Source organism: Microcaecilia unicolor, chromosome 8, assembly GCF_901765095.1.
Source record: "Microcaecilia unicolor chromosome 8, aMicUni1.1, whole genome shotgun sequence".
In the NCBI taxonomy this organism is placed as follows: Eukaryota; Metazoa; Chordata; class Amphibia; order Gymnophiona; family Siphonopidae; genus Microcaecilia; species Microcaecilia unicolor.
The window spans coordinates 162,497,342-162,518,206 of NC_044038.1; the positions used below are offsets into that span (position 1 = coordinate 162,497,342).

The 20,865-nt window shown below is 44.1% G+C and overlaps 1 protein-coding gene across 4 annotated transcripts in view; it reads right to left on the bottom strand.

The window, feature by feature from the left end:
* Window positions 1-20,865, bottom strand: part of EBF1 (EBF transcription factor 1) — a 557,364-nt gene that overhangs the window by 9,635 nt on the left and 526,864 nt on the right. For 2 of the 4 annotated variants that reach the window (XM_030211896.1, XM_030211895.1), the window contains exons 12-16: window positions 18,784-18,849; window positions 16,201-16,378; window positions 11,939-12,118; window positions 2,318-2,512; window positions 1,439-1,507 (exon numbers count right to left, since the gene is read on the bottom strand). In XM_030211896.1, coding sequence (XP_030067756.1) covers window positions 1,440-1,507; window positions 2,318-2,512; window positions 11,939-12,118; window positions 16,201-16,378; window positions 18,784-18,849 — 687 coding nt within the window. In that variant the 3' untranslated portion in view covers window position 1,439. The remainder of the gene's footprint in view (window positions 1-1,438; window positions 1,508-2,317; window positions 2,513-11,938; window positions 12,119-16,200; window positions 16,379-18,783; window positions 18,850-20,865) is intronic. The other 2 variants (XM_030211898.1, XM_030211897.1) reach the window with 1 other exon arrangement.

Here is a 20,865-nt window from a genome sequence, read left to right on the forward strand (position 1 = left end):
ATTTTAGAGCGACAGGGGCAGCTCTTTAACTACCCAGCATTTAGCTAAGATCAGTTCTTTTCTGTAACAACCAAATATATATATCTTTATATACATTTCTATTTGTATCCATATCCATATAAAGAGATGTTCAGTCCATTAACAGCAATTCTAAACATAAAACAATCATGAACGAACAACTAGTGGCTCTTATTTTTATTTTTTCAAATTTATTATTATTCAGCCCGTAGCTGTAAGCGGCTAGTAAGCCACTTCCAGTCACAAATTGATCTAGTCCCTGTTATTCAATGCTGGATCATGAGCAGCTCCCGGCATTAAATATCCGGCAATGTACGTTGACCCAGAAGTTAACTGAATATCCGGGACTGGCTTAGCTCAGTGGGGTTTAACTGGACAGGAACCTCTGCTACCCAGTTAAACCATTTTGAATATTGACCCCATTATTATTCTTGGGTCCAATAGTCAAAACTATTCCTGGCTGGTTAAACAGTGTTTTAGCGCATAGCCACGGATATTCAGTGGGAGATAACTGATTATCTCTTGCTGAATATCAGCGGTTAGCTGATAACCAGTTATATCGCATGCCATAGACGATTAGGGGCGGATATTCAGTGCCAAATCAGCTATGTTTAGCAGTTAAAATAGGCCACATAAATAGCAGGCCTATCTGTATCCACTAAGCACTTAACCGGTTAGCGCTGAATATTGGATTAACCAGTTAAGTTGCTGTGGTGAAAAACCAAACCAGATATTCAGGGGCCTTTTTACTAAGCTATGTAGGCACCTACATGCATCCTATGCACATCAATTTTGAGCTACCGCATGGCTCGTGTGGAAATTTCATTTTTTATGTGTGCCAGAAATTTTCCGGTGTGTGGTGGTAACCAGGTGGTAATCGGCATTGTATGCACCAACACCATTACCACCTGGTTAATGCTTGAGACCTTACCGCTAGGTCAATGGGTGGCGGTAAGGTCTCAAGCCCAAAATGGACACGCACCAATTTTTATTTTACCTCATGTTTATTTTCGTCTAAAAAATGGCCTTTTTTGCAGGTGCACTGAAAAATAGACCTGCGCGCATCCAATACACATGTCTACACCAGCGAAGGCCGTTTTTCAGCGCACCTTAGTAAAAGAACCCCTTAATGTCGGTCGCTGAAATGGCCCGGCATTTAATATCTGGGTTTAACGCCAGCAGCGCACAGCAAAAGCGCTGCTCGCTGCCAGCTAAATATCGGGGGGGGGGGGGGATTATTGTCACCGGAAGGCCAATTTAAAATCTAGTCAAACAATGTATAAAGGGCTGCCATTTTTGAAATACAATCTGAAAATGTTTGACAAATGGTTTTGTAATGCACAAACCCTGGAGGGTTCGGAGGATGCAACACAGAAATAATGACAGAAGATTATGAGGAAGGGAAGAATTAGTGACATACTTCAGGAGAAGGCCAGTCCCTGGAGGGACCCTGCAGTGGAGTACTTGCTAGAGTCCACAAAAGACTGGTCTGATAATGGAACACAACAAAGAATAAGAAAAAGGGGAGGGGGAAAAAGAAGGAGGACATTAGTAATCCAGAGCAAGTATTTCCTTATGAACGTAGCAGCACTATATCAACTCTATCAAATCATGAAGTCAGCCTTTTCACCAAAGAAATACCTTAGCACTCAACCTTCTGCTTCCTCGCCAGTTCTTCTCAAGTCAAGATGTGTCTTTGAATCATTTTACAAACTGCTGCGGTGCCAGCCATTGTGACCCTCAATCCAGTCTGGTTTTCAGGATATCCACAATGAATATGCACTGCTTCCTTGGTATGCAAATCTATCTCATGCATATTCATTGTGGATATCCTGAAAATCAGGCAGGATGGGTATGCCCCAAGGACTGGGTTGAGACCCACTGTAAGTAGCCTGAGAGATTCTGTGCCCTTCACCACCTGAGACTTGCTCTATCACCATTTTTATGTACCAGCACACCTCAGAAGGACACTCCATTAATAAAAGAGGAGGAAGAAGCACTGGTTACAAAAAAATCTGCTTCAATAAAAACGACTCTATCAAGAAAACCTAAAAAGTCTCAAGCCCAGAATCTGCCATTTGCAATTTAGCTAGCACTCCTGCTTTGATTAGCCTGGAATTTCAGGCTTGTACCCATATCATTTCCATTTTTATTTGCAATATTATACTTTACAGTATTAATAAAGTTAGAAACGTGTGCTAACAAATACTTTCATTATTCACAAGAGGAGAAAAAGCAAAAGACACAGGGTTGTAGTTCATCTCTCTGCAAAGTCTTCTCTGTGCTTCAATGAACTTACCTTGCAGGCTGTTTCCATTGGTGCTGGTGCAGGTGGGTGGAGGAGAGGTCTGGGGTCTTACAACAGGGGCAAACGCACTCTTTTGTTTCACGGCAGAGACCATGTTGGCTGGTGAAAAGGAGAAAATCCCAGAGGAGCTGCTACAATTTGAAGGGAGACTAGTGGAGGAAGCCATTGTTGGACTTGATGGCACAACTGGAAAATGGAGAAGACAAAACAACCATTCTTGCATGAATTTCCATGCAAGTGACACCACAGCAGGTGAACATTTCACAAGGGAAGGTCACACCTTTAATGACCTTGCAATCGTTGAACTTGAAGAACACCAGAATGCAAAACATTTGAAATTAAGGCGGTAGATATGCAACAGGATTAAACCAGGTAGGAAGACTCCTTCCCGGTTTAATCCTGCTTGCCGGCTTTGCCTTAAATGGATGGAGCTGAGACTTACTTAGGTCTCCTTTTACTAAGCAGCAGTAAGCCCAATGTAGGTTTACCACTCACTAAACAGGAAGTACCGCCGGGCTACTGCAGCAGCCCGGCGGTACTTTCCACCCCTAGGGGCCCTTTTACTAAGCCACGTAAGTGTCTACGTGCGCCCAATGCGCATCAAAATAGAGTTACCACCCGACTACCGTGTGGCTCTTGCGTTAATTTCATTTTTGGCGCGTGTCTGATATGCCTTTCTGAAAAATATTTTTTATTTTTGGGTGTGTGTAACGGATGTGCGCCAAGTAGCATTTGGCACGTGTAGGTCATTACTGCCCGGTTACCGCGTGAGTCTTTACCACTAGGTCAATGGCTGGTGGTAAGGTCTCAGACCCAAAATGGATGCATGGCAATTTTCATTTTGCTGCACGTCCATTTTTGTCAAAAAAACAAAAAAGGCCTTTTTTACAGGCGCACTAAAAAATGGATCAGCACGCGCCCAAAACCCACGCCTACACTACCGCAAGCCATTTTTCAGCACGCCTTTATAAAAGGACCCCCTAGTGCGCCATCATATCCAGTGCTACAATAATATATATTTTTTTGTAACGCCAGTGTGTACCCGGTGGTAATTGGGCAGTGCCATGCGCTGCCCAGTTACTGCCAGGTTAGCGTGGGAGCCCTTGCTGCCACCTCAATGGGTGGCAGTAAGGGCTCCCCCCCAAAATGGCTGCATGGCAAGTACTTTACTTGCCACATGGCCATTTCCTGCAGGAAAGAGACTTCCCTTTTACCTGCTGCGGTAGAAGGGGGCCTCGGCATGCGTGAAAAACAGATGCCGATGTCAGTGCAGGCCCCCTTTTGCCGCAACTTGGTAAAAGGGGCCCATAGTTAGCAACAGTTTTCAATCCACTAACCAGGTAATAACTCGGATACAGTCAGGACAGCACAAAGGTACTGGTCAACGTGAGGTGATAAAGCAGGATTACTGTAAGATGCAACTTATTAGGAAACTAAGACCATTTTTAAATGCAGATCTGTTTAGGATGGTAGTTCAGTAGCAATGCTTTATATGCAGGTTTACCTGCAAAATTACTGAGGAAACTTCATGTAGAAAATTTTTTGATGAAAAGTAAAAGGAGAACCAGTGCCTCCCCATTTCTCGTTACTGATACGTGAGCACAGTATATTTAACATTGTATTGCTAACATTTAAGACACGTGGAGGGGCATAATCGAACGAAAACGTCTATCTCCATGGGCGTTTATCTCCGAGAACGGGTCCGTGAAGGGGCGGACCGAACCGTATTTTCGAAAAAAATAGACGTCCATGTTTTATTCGACAATTTGTGAGCTGGGCGTTTTTGTTTTTCAGCAATAATGGAAAATGAAAGCGCCCAGCTCAAAAATGAATAAATCCAAGGCATTTGTTCATGGGAGGGGCCAGGAGTCGTAGTGCACTGGTCCCCCTCACATGCCAGGACACCAACCGGGAACCCTAGGGGGCACTTTTACAAAAACAAAAAAAAGGTAAAAGAGCTCCCAGGTGCATAGCACCCTTCCCTTGTGTGTTGAGCCCCCAAATCCCCCTCAAAACCCACTGCCCACAAGTCTACACCATTACTATAGCCCTAAGGGGTGAAGGGGGGCACCTACATGTGGGTACAGTGGGTCTGGGGGGGTTGGACGACTAAGCATTAAGCAGCACAATTGTAACAGGTAGGGGGGGTGGGCCTGGGTCCACCTGCCTGAAGTCCACTGCACACCCTAACAACTGCTCCAGGGACCTGCATATTGCTGCCAGGGAGGTGGGTATGACATTTGAGGGTGAAAATAAAAAGGTGTGAAACATCATTTTTTGTGGTGGGAGGGGGTTAGTGACCACTGGGGGAGTCAGGGGAGGTCATCCCCGTTTCCCTCTGGTGGTAATCTGGTCATTTAGGGCACTTTTTGGGGCCTTATTCGTGAAAAAACAGGGTCCAGGAAAAGTGCCCTAAATTCTAGCTACAAACGCATACTTTTTTTCCATTATCGGCGAAAGGCGCCCATCTCTGTTCGGGTGATAACCATGCCCCAGTCCCGCCTTCACCACACCTCCGACACTCCCCCGTCAACTTTGTATGCTTCCGCGATGGAGTGCAGTTGAAATAGTCCAAGTTCGGCTTTCGATTATACCGCGTTATTCGTTTTTGTGAGATAAACGTCCATCTCCCGATTTAGGTCGGAACTTGGGCGTTTTTCTCGTTCGATTATAAGCAGGATATTCTTAAATGGTCATTAATTTCTGCACAGAAAAATGTATTGCAAATCCCAACTAGAAAGAAAAAAAAGGGATAGGAGAGCTTTTGGACAGATGGCAGTGGAAGAATGGAATAAATTACTGGAAAATATGAAATATTTACTATCCATTTCTAGTTTTAGAAAGGTTTTTAAATCCTATAAGTTTTTAAATGGCCATGATAGATGAGTGTTTTATTGTTGTTTTTATTTATATATTGAATGCTTATTGATTATGCTTTGAATTTGTATTGATTTTTTTTGTCTTTATTACTGTAAATCATCTTGAACAGGGGTATAAAAAGACCTAACTAAGTAAGGGGTCCTTTTACTAAGCTGTGGTAAAAAGTGGCCTGCGCTAGTTTGGACAGGTGAAATTGGTATGCGCTGGGCCATTTTTTAGCATGGCTGGGAAAAGGCCGTTTTTTAATGGGGCAGTAAATGACCGTGTGCTAATATGAAAAGAAGTGCACAGCTATTTACTGTCTGAGCCCTTAATGCCACCTATTTACTTGGTGGAAAGGGCTCACGCACTACTCATGCGGTAAGCAGGCAGCGCACGCCAATGTGGGCGCACTGTCGATTACCACCAGGAGCGCCCCCGCGGTAGAAAATAGAAAATTATTTTCTACTGCAGCAAACAGCATGTGCCAACTTTGGAATTACTGCCAGGCATTTGCGCTACCCTGGCAGTGGTGTCAATTTGATGCGAACTAACTGCCCGTTAACCCTATCGCACTTAGTAAAAGGACCCCTAAATATATATCTGGAGAGTGCTGCGGCAGTCAGACGGGACACCCAGTAGCACTCTCTGGCAGGGGCGTAGCCAGACATCGGTGGGAGGGCGGTCCAGAGCCTGAGGTAAGGGGGAACATTTTAGCCCCCCCCCGGTGCCGCCGACCCCCCTGCCATTGCCGACCCCCGCTGCCGCAACCACCACCAACTTTGACCCCCCCCCCCGCTGACAACCCTCTCGACCCCCCCTCCCGCCACCAACCCTCCCCCGCTTCCGCCGTCGCGTACCTTTGCTGGCGGAGGACCCCAACCCCCACCAGCCGAGGTTCTCTTCTTCCGGCGCAAGGCTTCGTTCTGTTTCTGAGTCTGACGTCCTGCACGTTGTATGTGCAAGACGTCAGACTCACAGAAACATAACGAAGCCTTGCGCCGGAAGAAGAGGACCTCGGCTGGCGGAGGTTGGGGTCGCCTGCCAGAAAAAGGTAGGCGATGGCGGGTTGGCGACGGCGGGTTGGCGGCAGGAGGGGGAGACGAGAAGGTCGTCGGCAGGGGGGGTCCAGGGCCAAATCTATGGGGGCCCAGGCCCCCATGGCCCCACGTAGCTACGCCACTGCTCTCTGGTTATGCGCTGCCGAATACTCTATGAGAACCTGGTCAGTCCTGGTTTCAATTTTTTGCATGAAGCCAGACATTTTCAGTTTTTTGGGCTCTTTTGCTAACTTAGCATTTTTCAGAGCATAAGAACATAAACAAAAAATGTCATGCTGGATCAGACCAAAGGCTCATTGAGTCCAGCGTCCTATCTTAGGGGTCCTTTTACTAACGTGCGCTGGAAAATGGCCTGCGCTAGTGTAGGCGTGTGTTTTGGATGCGCGCAGATCCATTTTTCAGCGCACCTGTAAAAAATGCCTTTGGGAGGGAGGGGCCGAAAATGGACATGCGGCAAAATGAAAATTGGTGTGTGTGTATTTTGGGTCTTAGACCTTACCGCCACCCATTCACTTAGCAGTAAGGCCTCATGCTTCAACGCGCATACAATGCCAATTACCGTCCAGTTAGTGCTGCGCTCGGGAAAATAAAATATATTTTCTGGTGCATGTAGTGGACACGCGTAAAAAATGAAATTAACACCTGGGCCACTTGGTAGCTGGGCAGTAGTTCTGAACTGGTGTGTGTTGGGTGTGCATAGGCACCTACACGGCTTAGTAAAAGGGCCCCTTAGACATTGCCAATCTGGATCACAAGGAAGTATTGACAGATCCCACAGAGAAGGTCCATTCCCTCCCAGGATTGTGTATTTTTATATTGTTTCATTCTGTTTTCTAATAGCATGTGTTATTTCATTTATTGCCCACTAAAATGTATGCAATATTAAGAAATTATGCCCACTATTGCCAACCAGCATACATTATTACCAAATGAAATAGAATGACAAAACAGTAAAGCCAAAAAAGTAATGTTCCGCCCACACACTCTTGACGGTGGCAGTTTTCTGAGGTCTTCTTGACTAATAACTGCCTAGTGGCTTCTCCTCTAGGAATTTCTCCAAACACCCTTTTAAACTCAGCTGTGTCTTGACCACATCCTTTGGTTACACATTCTACAACTTTATTGTTTCACTGAGTGAACAAAAAAGAACATTTTCTTCAATTGTTAAATCTATCTATTAGTTTCACGAAATGACATTAGTCCTAGTACAATTTGAAGGTATATACAACCACCCCTCAATTAACCTGTTCCACCCCACTCATACTGTTTCTGAACATTACAACAGCATATGATTATTTCATTTTGTAGAGGAAATCAGGCCAGCTAAACTGGAATTAGCCAGTCTGATGTCATACTTGTGAATGACAGGGAACACAATTAGCAGAGGATGAGAAGGAAAAATCTGTCCATCTTAGCTTGATGGTCTGGAGACACCAAATGCCTGCAAGTAGCTCCAAAGGCAGAGCAATCAAGGCCCTGAAATTGCATTGCTACCATAGAGTGATTAATTTATTGATTTCATTAGGAGCTCCACCTTTTAATTTCTCAGGTCATGATTGAACATTTTGCTCAACAAATGGATTGAGGATTATCGGATCAACGGAAAAAAAAACCCCAAAGAAAAAACACAATCACATCTCAATCAGAGGTGAAGCCACTGTGTATTCATTGTTTTCTATAAATATGCAAGAACACATCGCAGGAATATCTTAAATACATTATCAGTGTAATGCTCTATCAATCATGCTATATTCTGACTTTAGCTTGTATAAGGTGAATGCCAGTAAGTATGGGGATCCAGTTAATGAAGCGAGAAGTATCTTGTAACATTAATTGTTGCAACAGATAGGTAAAATAGAATTGCTGACAGATGATTTCTATGTTGCAAGGTGATCGAACAACAGGTGGGAGTGATTGACATTTCAGAATAGTGGAAGTCGGGGCACTCAGCTTATTATCTACATGTGTTGCACATTTTGGGTTTCCCTCTCTCTGACCCTTGGGTTTCATGGTCAATCTTCAAGACCTGCTATTGGAAGCACAGTGATCCTGCATATATGATAATTTCATTGAGTACTTAGGGCCTTATTTTATAAAGGTTAAGCTCCTAAATTTACGCTTCTAAAATTTACACTCATAAATTTAGGAGTGTAAATTTTAGGAGCATAACCTTTATAAAGTAAGGTATAAATGGCACTAGACTAGCTATATTCTCTAATGTGATGACACATAGTTTGAAGGTGGGCAGGACACACAGTTATGTGCATGAGTTATAGAAGACTAGTAAAACAGGCCCGTTTCTGACACAAATGAAACGGGTGCTAGCAAGGTTTTCCTCGGAGTGTGCATGTCTGAGCGAGTATGTGTGAGAGTGACTGTGAGAGAGAGAAAGAGTGAATGTGCGAGTGTGTGTGTGTGACAGAGAGAGATGGAGACTGGGTGCGAGTGTGTCTGTGAGAGAGAGAGTGTGTGTGGGAGAGTGAGAGTGTGTGCCAGGGGCCCCGCCCCTTCCTCCCAGTTCCAGTGTCACCCCTTCCTCCATGTTCCAGGGTCGTCGTCACCCCCTCCCTCTCTCCGAGTTCCAGGGTCATCTCCCCCGCTTTTTGTGTACAGGTGGTGCATTCCCTCCCTCCTCCCCTCTCGTCCCCTCCCCCGAGTTCCAAACCCCTCTCCTCCACCGAGTTCCAGACACGCCCCCTCCCTCCCCTGAGTTCCAGACACACCCCTCCTCCCCTGAGTTCCAGGCCCCCTCCCTCCTTCCTTCCTGGCCCCCTCCCTCCCCCCTGAGTTCCAGGCCCCCCTCCTTCCCCCCCGAGTTCCAGGCCCCCTCGAGTTCCAGACCCCCCTCCCTCCCCCCCTGTTCCAGACCCCACCTCCCTGCCTCCCTCCCTCTGATTACCAGACCCCCCTCCCTCCGATTTCCAGACCTCCCTTCCGAGTTCCTGACCCCTGGACCCCCCTGTCGCGACCCTCTCTAGCCTCCCTTCCCGCCGTCAACCCTCCCCCACTGCCATTGCATACCTGTGCTGGCGGCGGACCCCAACCCCCGCCAGCCAAAGTCCTCTTCTCGGCTGCGCGGCATGGACGAATGATGTGATCAAGTTTTAATCTGTTTGTGTGCGTGCGTCTGACATCCTGTATGTGTGCAGGACGTCAGGACTCACAGAAACAGAATCCAGATCAGCGAACGTGCCGGACTCGGAGACCGGCGCTGAAGGGGACTTCGGCTGGCGTGTGTTGGGGACCCACGCCAGTAAAGGTACCGAGCGGTGGCGGGAGGGGGGTCGAAAGGGACAGGGGAGGGGCGGTGGCGCCGGGGGAGGGGGCTAAAATGTGCCCCCTCACCTCGGGCTCTGGACCTCCCTCCCGCCGAAGTCTGGCTATGTCCCTGTTGGGATGTCAAGACCAGTGCTCTAACCACTAGACCACTCCTCCACTACCTATAAGTGTGAGCATTTCCCCCACCTCCAGGCTGGTGTAAGTGGTTATGCCTAATGTATACACACCTATTAGTACTGCTGCACTAATATTCTTTAAAGGAAAGAAGATGCCTATTTTTCTTTTATAGAGTAGACTCCTGTGTGCACAGTAACAGAATAGCACTTAGGCAGAATGTTGTGCACACAAGCAAGCACATATCAGGTGTATACCCAGACCTCTGATTCTTTTTTTTGGGGGGGGGGGGGGGATATGAAAGTGTGGCGAGGGCACAAAAGTTTGTCCCACCTCCTGCTGATCTCAGTTCCCCTCCCTTCGAGGCCCTACATAACTGATCTAGCGGGGGTCCCCAAGCCCCGCAGCGGAAGCCCTCCTCCATCCGAAGTCTAGCAATTAGTGGCGCTTTTCCTGGGCTGCTCTCCCTGCACATGATTGTTTTTTTGAACATGTGCAGGGGGCAAGCCTCCCTCGTACATGCTTAGTTTCACAAAAAACAGGTATATACGGGGGGGGGGGGGGGGGGGGGGGGGGACAGAGCAGCGGCCCAGGAAAGGCTTTGCATGGAGGAGGGCCTCCACTGGTGGGGCTTGGGGACCTCTGCAAGCCAAAGTGGCAGACAGTACCTGAATCTTGGGGGGTCCTTAACCCAAATTGGGCAGGCCCAGGCTCCCAAGTCCCCCCATGGCTATGCCATTGGCATATATGCCAGTATTCTAATCATGTATGTGTTTAATTGGTGTGTAAGTGTTAGCTCCTTCTTCATAGAATTATTCCCAAGGAGATTTTAGAGGTGTGTGTTTACCCCAGGGAGAGTACACAGTTTTTGAAAAGCCAATTTCTATGAGAGAAATCACTTGGAGGTAGTTTACACCCTTTCTGAGCATAATGCATGTTTTACACATGGAACTGACAATTATAAAATCATGTGGGTTTATCTACCTGTGTAAAAGTTGCTCAGAAAGCATGTTTGCGCAGTGGCGGCCCTACCATTGGGCCACCTGATGTGGGGCCCTCAGGCAGCACTCTTCTGAGGCAGCATCATCGCCTTCCTCCCTTCCCTCCCCAACCCCTATCCCCGAAATTAGCTTTTTCTTTTCTGTTCTTGTTTTTTGAAAGAAGGCGGCAGCGGTGATTCCCATAGGCTGCCCTGCCACCGGTCCCAGCCCCTGGCCTGCCCCTGAGGAAGCAGGAAATTACGTCAAAGAGGCAGGCCACCCACACTGGAGAGAAGGAGTTGGGACCGGTGGCAGGGCAGCCTATAGGAGTCACTGCTGCCGCTGTCTTTTGAAAAACAAGAACAGAATATAAAAGGTAATTTCAGGGAAGAGGGTTGGGGAGGGAAAAGGGGGGGGGGGGTCAGCTCATTTCTTACCTCAAGTGGCAGATTGTCTTGGGCCGCCCCGTGCATAGGCGTTCCCAGGGGCACAGTTTAGGAAGAGCTGAGATGGAATTGCAATGTACTTGCACATTTATGTACACATAGAGTATATTTGCACCTGCTTCAGAGCAGATAGAAATTTCTGCAAGAGTAATTGCGGGTAATTGAGGATAATTCTGGAAACCGATTTTATAATGGTACAAAGGTGTCTTTATTACTAAGAAGCAGAAGTTCAGGCTTTGAATGCTGAAAACAGGTCAGCATTTCAGGCTATACCTAATGAATATGCAAGAGATAGATTTGCATACAATGGATGTCCAATCCATGCAGATCTAACTCATGCATATCCATTAAGGATATCCTGAAAACTTGTCCTGTTTATGGCACTCAAGACCTAAACTCCTGCATCTCTACTCGACTGCCTTTATGAAATGGGTGGGGAGGGGCTTTCTGAAACTTTTGTAGGTGCCCCGTTATAACCCCCACCACACACCGTATACAACATACTGTATTATACTGTAAATAGCACATCTCAGCAGTAGGATCTGTTTTCTTTACCTAACTGACATTTATATCACCCAAGTTTGAAGATTTGAAGGAAACATGACGGCTTTTGGAATTCTTAGCAATCTGTTTAAGGCAAAGTATTGTATTTTACATGTTGGAAAATCAGGACAAAACAGAGAACATTAACCAATATGCCCGCACCTCGTCCCTGCAATTTTAAGGTTTCACAAGGTCTGGATGGGAGAGCAAGCGTGATGAGACTGCTGCTAGGAGCAATGCCTGAAATATGTTCCAAAGGTCGTTACTTTTAAGTCTCAGCATAAGCTGACACATCCCAGACCTTTTGCTTAAAAGAAGTGGAGCACTTACTGGCATAAGGAGAGTTGGCAGCCGACCCATTTAGAAAAGTGGGAGAAGCGCCTAAGTTGGACATCCCAGCAGTACCATAACCATTCATACTGGTTGTGACTGAGTTGTAGTTTGTCTGCTGAGGGGTGGTGCTTGGCACATACCCATGGGGCGACACGCTGCTTGTGTTGCGAGTGAAACCTAAGAGATACAAATGGAGAAAGAGAGAACTTAATAAGTGAGACAGCGGCTACAGAGGACAAGTTATTACAGTACTGAACTATGGTTATTGTACAGCAGAACAAATTTCAGTTTCCCAGGATTTGGTCTCACTGCACCTGGCCTCTATTAGCCTTTGTTGTAAGGCAGCCATATTGCCTTTCTCCACAGTATAGACTTGCACCTCAGTTCCTCACTTCCCTTTACTGGCCCACTGTTTTCCTCACAGCCATTTTTCTTCTAACAGTTTTCTTCTTTCTGCAAGAAAAGCTGGGCACTCTCTCCGCAGCTGCGCTCTCTACACCTACCTGCACATTCCTGGAGATTGTTTGTGAATTACAAATATGGCAACAGAACTGAACACACTCCTGAGATGTGCGTGCATTAACCATCGATAACTGGATGCTAAAAACTAATGACTGCTATTAACTGGCGCTGATAAGGATTTGCGCATGCGTCTGGCTGGGCGCTAGTCTATAATGCTGGGTGCCCAAAATGGGGCGTGTCCATGGAATGGGCAGGTCATGAGTGTTCCAAAAAGTTGTGCACTGTGTTATAGAATAATGGGGCAGCGCCCATCTTGGGTCCCAGGATTTACACCAGGTTTCAGTAGGCGTTAAGTCTGGCACCCAGAGAATAGGTATTAACCCCCGGATTCTATATACAGTGTCGTCAGTTATGCATGGAAATCCAGGTGTATTCTGTATTCCACGCACAACTTAATTGAATAACAAGCCAATCAGCGTTGATAATTGGTGACAACAAGCAATTATCGGCACTAATTAGCATTAATTAGAATTTACAGGCACAGCTTGCTAGGTGTATTCTATACAGTGATGTGCATAAATTCTAAGATGCGGATGTGAAAAGGGGGTGAGGCCATGGGTGGTTCGTGGCTGTTCCTAAAAACTATGTGCACTGTTATAGAATATGACTGATCTGCGCATAAATTAGGCGTGGGCTTTTACACCAAGTTTTACTTGGCGTAAAAGGCTATGCCTACATTTAGTCCACCAGACCAAGCACTTCAGAGTATTCTATAAACTGCACCTAACTTAGGCATATACTTTATGCAATGTTTATATAATATGCCTAGACACATTATTTTTCAGCACCATATACTAAATCTAGCCCTAAAAACTATTCTCTTTATAGAATAGCACTTGCCCCTGGATTCTATATATGGCGCCTGGATTCCGTGTGGAGATATGCATGTAATTTAACTGTCATAACAAGGTCATCAATATTTTTAACAGCATTGAACAAGCAATAATGAGCACTAATTGGCAATAATTACAATTTATATGTAGAAATCGCTAAGCGTATTCTATAAAGAACTGTGCCTAAATTGCAAAGCGAGCAGTTCAAAATAAATGCATGTAGCTTAAAAAAGGCATGTTTATGGGTGTTTCATGGGTGTTCCAAAATTTCTACATGTAATTACAGAATACAGGTCAGTGCGCTTAAATCTAGCACACGGATTTACACCAGGTTTTTATTGGCGTAAATAAATGCATGTAGATTTAGGCGCTACAATATTGACTAAGTGTATTCTATACATTGTGCCTAAATTTATTTATTTATATATTTGTTGCATTTGTATCCCTCATTTTCCCACCTATTTGCAGGCTCAATGTGGTTTACATAGTACCGTGAGGTGATCGCCTTTCCGGTATGACAAATACAGAGTGATATTATGGTATAATAAAGTGCATGTGCTTAATTCTGCGTGGAGTTTTAGGCACTATATATAGAATCTGGCCCTTAGAACCATTCTTTTCTGCCACCCATTTTTGAGCACCATTTATAGAATTCTCTCCAAAGTTCAAAAGTTGTTCAAACCAGGGTAAAGAGAAAACAGGTTTATGCACCTACCCGACGATATTCAGCACTATTTAGCCAGCCAGGAACGGCTCCTGTCTGGTCACTAGTAGTTGCGTGGATGGGCGCTTGGCGTATTCTATAAACCGTGTGGAAATTTAGGCTTATTCTATAAAGTATGCCTGAATTATCATTTCGGCGCTGAATTTTTAGGCGTGACATATAGAATCTAGTCCATAGTGGCTGAGCGGCTATATAATTTAGGCATGGGTCTGTCTTATTCTGAAACACTGCATGCAAATTCCAGGAACACCCCTGACCCCTCCATGCCTCTCCAATGGCCATACCCCCTTTTGATTCCACACCAAAAAATTTATGTGCACATCTTTATAGATTAGGAACCATAGGGATGTGCGCATAAATTCTAATTATTGTCAATCAGCGCCAATAATTTATTGCTAGCACCCAGTTATCAGTGCTGATTCACATGTTATCCAGTTAAATTGTGTGTACAAATTGAATGCATGCCCAAATTTGCATGTACAATTTTGAGTGCCATATATGGAAATAGGGAGATGGTGCAGTTGGGTAGCGAATGGGTGGTGGGAGTAAGTATACACATTGATTATGAATTTGCATAAAGTAGTCATAGTGACCTCATGTGCAACTTTCTTTAAATCAGTCACCTTACTTTCTAACTCTTCTTACTTTTTTACCTATCTATGGGGCCCTTTTACTAAGCCGCATAGGCGCCTATGCGCGCCCAATGTGTGTCAATTTTGAGTTACCACCCGGCTATCATGTGGTCCTTGCGGTAATTTCATTTTTGACGCACAGCTGCTATGCGGCCCGGAAAATATTTTTATTTTCTGGCGTGTGGGTGGTAATCGGGTGGTAATTGTCATTTTATGTGCGTAGATAATTACCGCCCAGTTACCACGTGAGACCTTACCGCTAGGTCAATGGCTGGCGGTAAGGTCTCAGACCCAAAATGGACGCGTGGCAATTTTCATTGTGTAGCACGTCCATTTTCGGCAAAAATTTTTAAAAAGGCAGTTTTTACAGGTGCACTGAAAAATGATTCTGCACGCACCCAAAACACACATCTACACTACCGCAGGCCATTTTTCAGCATGCCTTTGTAAAAGGGCTCTATTATGTCACATCTTTGCTTTACCCTTCACTATCAATTAAATGTTCTATTACGTATTGTGTTGACATTGTAAGTAGTAGACTATCATATGCCATACTTTGTACTGTTATTTGAATATTTTTACTGCTGTAATTGTCTATTGCTCATGTTTGATTTATTCTTACTTTACACTGCCTTGAGTGAATTCCTTCAAAAAGACGGTAAATAAATCCTAATAAATAAATAAAATAAAATAGTCATTTATACCAGCTCCAGGGCGGGTGTAGGTGATCACATCTTAAATAAATGTATGTTTTTGGCCACTTATGCTAGTATTTTAAAATGAGAAATAGGTGTCTGCTTTTCTTTATAAAGCAGGTACATTTTGGCTGCCTTAAACTAGGTACCTGATTGTATAACTACCCTCTTAGGATCAGATGTATCAAGCAGCTTTCCCATAGGCATCTGATAATTATTGCCCTTGGGTGTGAAGCACAAACCAAGCAAAATATTCTTGATTTCAGTATTTTGGCAAATATATTGGCTAGGGTGGGGTCTCAAATAATTTTCAGAGGCCAATTTACTAAGTTGTGAATGGCTTCATAAAGGCAACAGTACATAGAAATAAAAAACGCACAACTGTTGTGTTTTTGAAGTTTAGTCCTACCTCAGGCTAATTTTCACACAGTCATTTGCAGAAGTTATGCAAAAAATCACTAATGAGCTAAGAAATCTAACAAATCAGCTGATTAGCAATTTCACAACAGCCAATTTACACATTCAAAAATGCACAATTGCCCAATTTCCTATGAAAATTAACTACACCTCACTTTTTTTTTTGAACAAAGGTTGGTTATTTGTCAATAACTTGGTGGAAGTGTATAAAAACAAGAAATCTATCTTGTTATATCTGGTTCTTCCCACAGAAATGTCTCTGCTTTGTACATTTCCCTCTATTAAAAAGTGTCTTTTACCATACTATGTGCCATTTTGGAAAAGCAACAGAATCCCTTAAAGTCCTTCACCCAACATTCTTGGTACATTTTCTTGATTCTACATAAAACATATTTTTTCAAATTTCAAAGTGAAGAGAATTGAACGCTATGCTTACCCTGATTGGTGACTTGGGAGGACTCAGAAACATTGACAGCCAGCTGACCGCTAAAAGAATTGACTCCCATCATACCTGCGTGGACGGACGTGTTAGCAAGTGCCGGGAGCTGGTTGTGATTGCGAGGCACGCTGTACAATGCCTCGGCAATATCTGCTGCTCTCTTCAGGATTATTTCCTACAAAAACACACAAAAGAGCAAGTTTGAGACGGTGATCATGCTTAAGTACTAGATAATGAATGACCTCAAATGTGCTATTAATGTAAGAGTTCTGAATACCTCGGGGAGCTTAAGGAATGTGTTTCTGCAAGTATGTACCAGTTAGGCTGGCAAACATGGCCAATGTAAGGCAAGAGTTGTTAGGGGCAGGATGTAGAGAATTGTAATGCAATGTCTTTTTAAGTTGTACTCTAAATGTGCAGTTGTATTGATGTTATGCAATAAACATTTATAAGCAAAAACCCCTGACATTCAACTATTGGCGGCCAGTGTTTTTCAAAGGCATTGACCATCACCAACTGAATTTTATTTATTTATTTATTTATTTATAGGGATTTATTAACCACCTTTATGCAGAGATTCACCAAAGGCGGTGTACAGCAGGTCCAGTTTAACATAAAACTTTCAATTTTGTTAACAACATAACAATAGTAATGACCAACTACAAACATAAATACAATAAATGAGGTAAACTTAGAAATATGATATCAGTACAATACAAACAATACTATAATAGACAGCATGGAAGAATATTCAAATAACACAGATATAATACGATGTCAGTATAATACCAATGAAGCATCTAATAAGCAACCAATAGAACATTCAAACAGCATAGGTATAAGGACATAAGTGTTGCTACACTGGGACAGACCGAAGGTCCACCAAGCCTAGCATCCCATCTCCAACAGTGCCAGGCCTAATCTGGCACCAGCATTGAATGTTCAGGCCATAAACAGCCATTGAAATTTAGTCAGGTACTGGTGACATTCAGAGAGATACCCAGGTAGGTGCCTGGATTAAGTTAGAATAGCCATTTTGCTTTCCTAAGTATCCGGGCATTCTCCACGGAATAAATCCTGACACCACCCTGCCTTTGCCACCGGACTAACCTTGCACTAACCCCCTAATTCTATAAACTTGCTGCACATGCATAACTTAATAGTATAATTAGCTGTTAATTGTCATTAATAATCAATTATTAGCCATACTTGGTCTTAATTGGCACTGATTAGCAGTTAACCACATAACTACCATTAGACACTACTGCCATTGAATGACTTAGCGGTAAGGTCTTGAGTCAGTGCACGTAAACTGCCGATTACCGCCAGGTAAGCGCCACGTTGCAGAAAATATTTTCTACCACGTGTTTTGAACGTGCATAAAAAATGGAATTACCGCCCGGGGTAGTTCCAATTTGATGCACATTGGAATTGCGTAGCTGCCTACTCACTTTAGTAAAAGGGCCCCTGAATGTTTTGCAACTGCTCTTAAATGCCAGGCTATATTCTTTTGGCAGGCACCAGTGCTTTGGAATAGCTTGCCAAAGGATATTCATGGGGAAGCAAATTATAACAAATTTAAGGCCCTCCTGAAAACTTAGGGCCTCTTTCATCAAACCATGCTAAAGGTCCCTGGTGTGGTAATGCCGGCAAAACCCATTCAAGCGAGGCTTGATAAAAGAGGCCCTTATTTCTTTAAACAGGCTTTTGACTTATGACCTGGGAGTGTTATATTTCGAACTGTCTTTCGGGAAGACTTAAAATTTTTTTTTTAAGTTTACTTATAGAGCCCTGTTTACTAAGCAGCGTTATATACGTGTTAACGATTTTAACGTGTGTTAACCATGTACGTGCCTACAATATCCCTATAGGTGCCTTCATGGTTAGCGCACATGCTAAGTGTAGGCACACTAAAATCACTAACGCACCTTAGTAAACAGGGCCCATAGTATACAGGTATGAATGTTGGACCTGTTGGATGAATGTGATTAGGTCTGTCCTATTGATTTTATAGCATTCTTTTTGATTTTATATTTGATTGTATATTGTAAACTGCCCTGATCCGGTAAGGGCGAGCAGTATATCAAGCTTTTAAATAAAACATAAAAAGATAATGTAACACAGGCATTGCCTAGAGTGTCAAATTCTGAAGGAACCCAAAAACTGGAGTTTGAGGTGCAACCCACTCTCCAACCTCCAAAGCACTACACCCTTCCTCCCCCCCCCCCCCCCCCACCTACCAATCTTCTGCCTTTAAGCTCCATAATCTTAAGTCCAGTCTTTTTAAAAGCATTAAAAAAAACTAATTAGTAACCTTTTTGGAAGAAGCAGATAGTGTGATGTATCTGAAAGCAGCACAGAAGCATGAACAATGGAACAACCCGTATGTAACTGCAGTCTGTCTTTACATAATTAGTTGTTATTATGTGTCCTCACTTTGTTCGTTATGCATCATTGTGCTTATTAAAGCTGCTCTACAGAAATATTTTGCTTAGACACATGACCTGCCATATAATAGGCTTTTCAAGTCTTAGCGGTCAACTTTTACAATGCACTTCTCCAAATGAATGCAGTCGTTACCTGGTTATTATGCGGCATCCCATACAATGCTTCCACCAAATCAGCCGCCCTCTTCAATATCACCTCCTGTCAGAAAGAAAAATATGTTTATTCCCTTGAGCTGAATAATACAGAGGAGGGGCAAAGTGTGTGCATTTTTTTTGGTTCTGGTTCCTACCATCCATGTTTTTAAGCAACAGCTTTCAGAGCACAGTCATGTCCTGATAAACCAGTTATTTGCATTATTCACATACATATGTTTAATCATGTCAAACAGCGAGGACCAGTGAGGCTGGAAAACAAGTCCTATTACTAAAACACTCATATGTTTAGAATGGAATACAATCCCGTGGTTAGTCACCATATTATGTTAACGAGAAACTATTTTTTATTGAACAAATATAAATTGATATACTAATTCAAACAGAAACACAGCCCAAACTCCCCCCCCCCCCCACCCTTTCATATCCATCTTATTCCAAGATTTTTATATTGAATCTAGACAGGATCAACTCGCCAACCTAATAAACAACTAGTTTAGGCAAAGATGTCAGACTAATACAGAGCTATGAACATTAAAAAAACAAACAAAAAAACCCCACTTTTGTGATCCCGACTTACTAATGGGCTCATTTTTGAAAGAGAAGGATGGCCATCTTTCGACATAAATCGGAAGATGGAAGTCCTTCTCCCAGGGTCGTTCAAATCGGTATAATCGAAAGTTGATTTTGGACGTCCCCAACTGCACTCCATAGCAGGGACGTGTCAGAGACATAGCAAAGGCGGGACTTGGGCGTGCCTAACACTTGGACGTCCTTGACCCATAATGGAAAAAAAGAAGGACGTCCCTGAATAACACTTTGATGTTTTCACCCGGACCTGTTTTTTCTTACGACTAAGGCACAAAAAGGTGCCCGAACTGACCAGTTGACCACCGGAGAGAATCGGAGATGACCTCCCGTTACTCCCCCAGTGGTCACTAACCATCTCCCACCCTCAAAAAACATCTTTAAAAATATTTTGAGCCAGCCTCAGATGTCATATTCAGGTCCATGACAGCAGTATGAAGGTCCCTGGAGCAGTTTTAGTGGGTGCAGTGCACTTCAGATAGGCGGACCCAGCCCCACCCCCCTCTACCTGTTATGTTTGTGGATGAAACAGCGAGCTCTCCAAACCCCATCACAAACTCATGGTACCCACATCTAGGTGGCCCCTTTCACCTGTAAGGGCTATGGTAGTGGTGTACAGTTGGGGGTAGTGGGTTTTGGGGGTCTGAGCACACAAGGTAAGGGAGAAATGTTCCTGAGGGCAATTGGCACCCTAGGGTGCCCAGTTGGTGTCCTGGCATGTGAGGGGGACCAGTGCACTACAAATGCTGGCTCCTCCCATTACCAAATGGCTTGCATTTGGTCGTTTCTGAGATGGATGTCCTTGGTTTCGAAAATCACTGAAAATCAGAAACGGCCGTGTCTAAGGACGTCCATCTCTAAAGATGACTAAATTTAAGGATTTGGACGTCCCTGACGGTATTTTTGAAACGAAAGATGGACGTCCATCTTGTTTCAAAAATACGGGTTTCCCCGCCCCTGGATCGGGACGTTTTGCAAGGACGTCCAAATTGAAACGTGGACGTCCCTTTGGAAAATGCCCCTCCAAGTCACACCCCATTCCCACCCTACCGTAACCATTGCCTATGAACTACAACTAAGGTGACCCGTTACCTGGACTCTTATGACCCTAGGTCACCATAGAATAATGTCTATTTTTTAACCCCCATGACCACCCCCTGGCCACCATATTATTTTAAAAGATGGGGGTTCTAAACACCCGGATTTCTGTATAGGTTGCCCAAATTTGGGCGTGGATCCCAGATCAGAACCCCAAGGGAGAGACAGTTATATACAATACTGAAAAGAATCAATCACACTAATCCTTATATGATAGAAACTGGAGTGAAGCCGATTTTAATCGAAGAATGTATTTTTATTATGAGGAAATAAGGGAGGCTTCAGTACAGGCTGTACAATTTCAGCCGAGCTGGATGTCACTGAGAAACGCCAATTCTTTCGGTTCACTTAATTAGCTCTATACATCATAAACTTC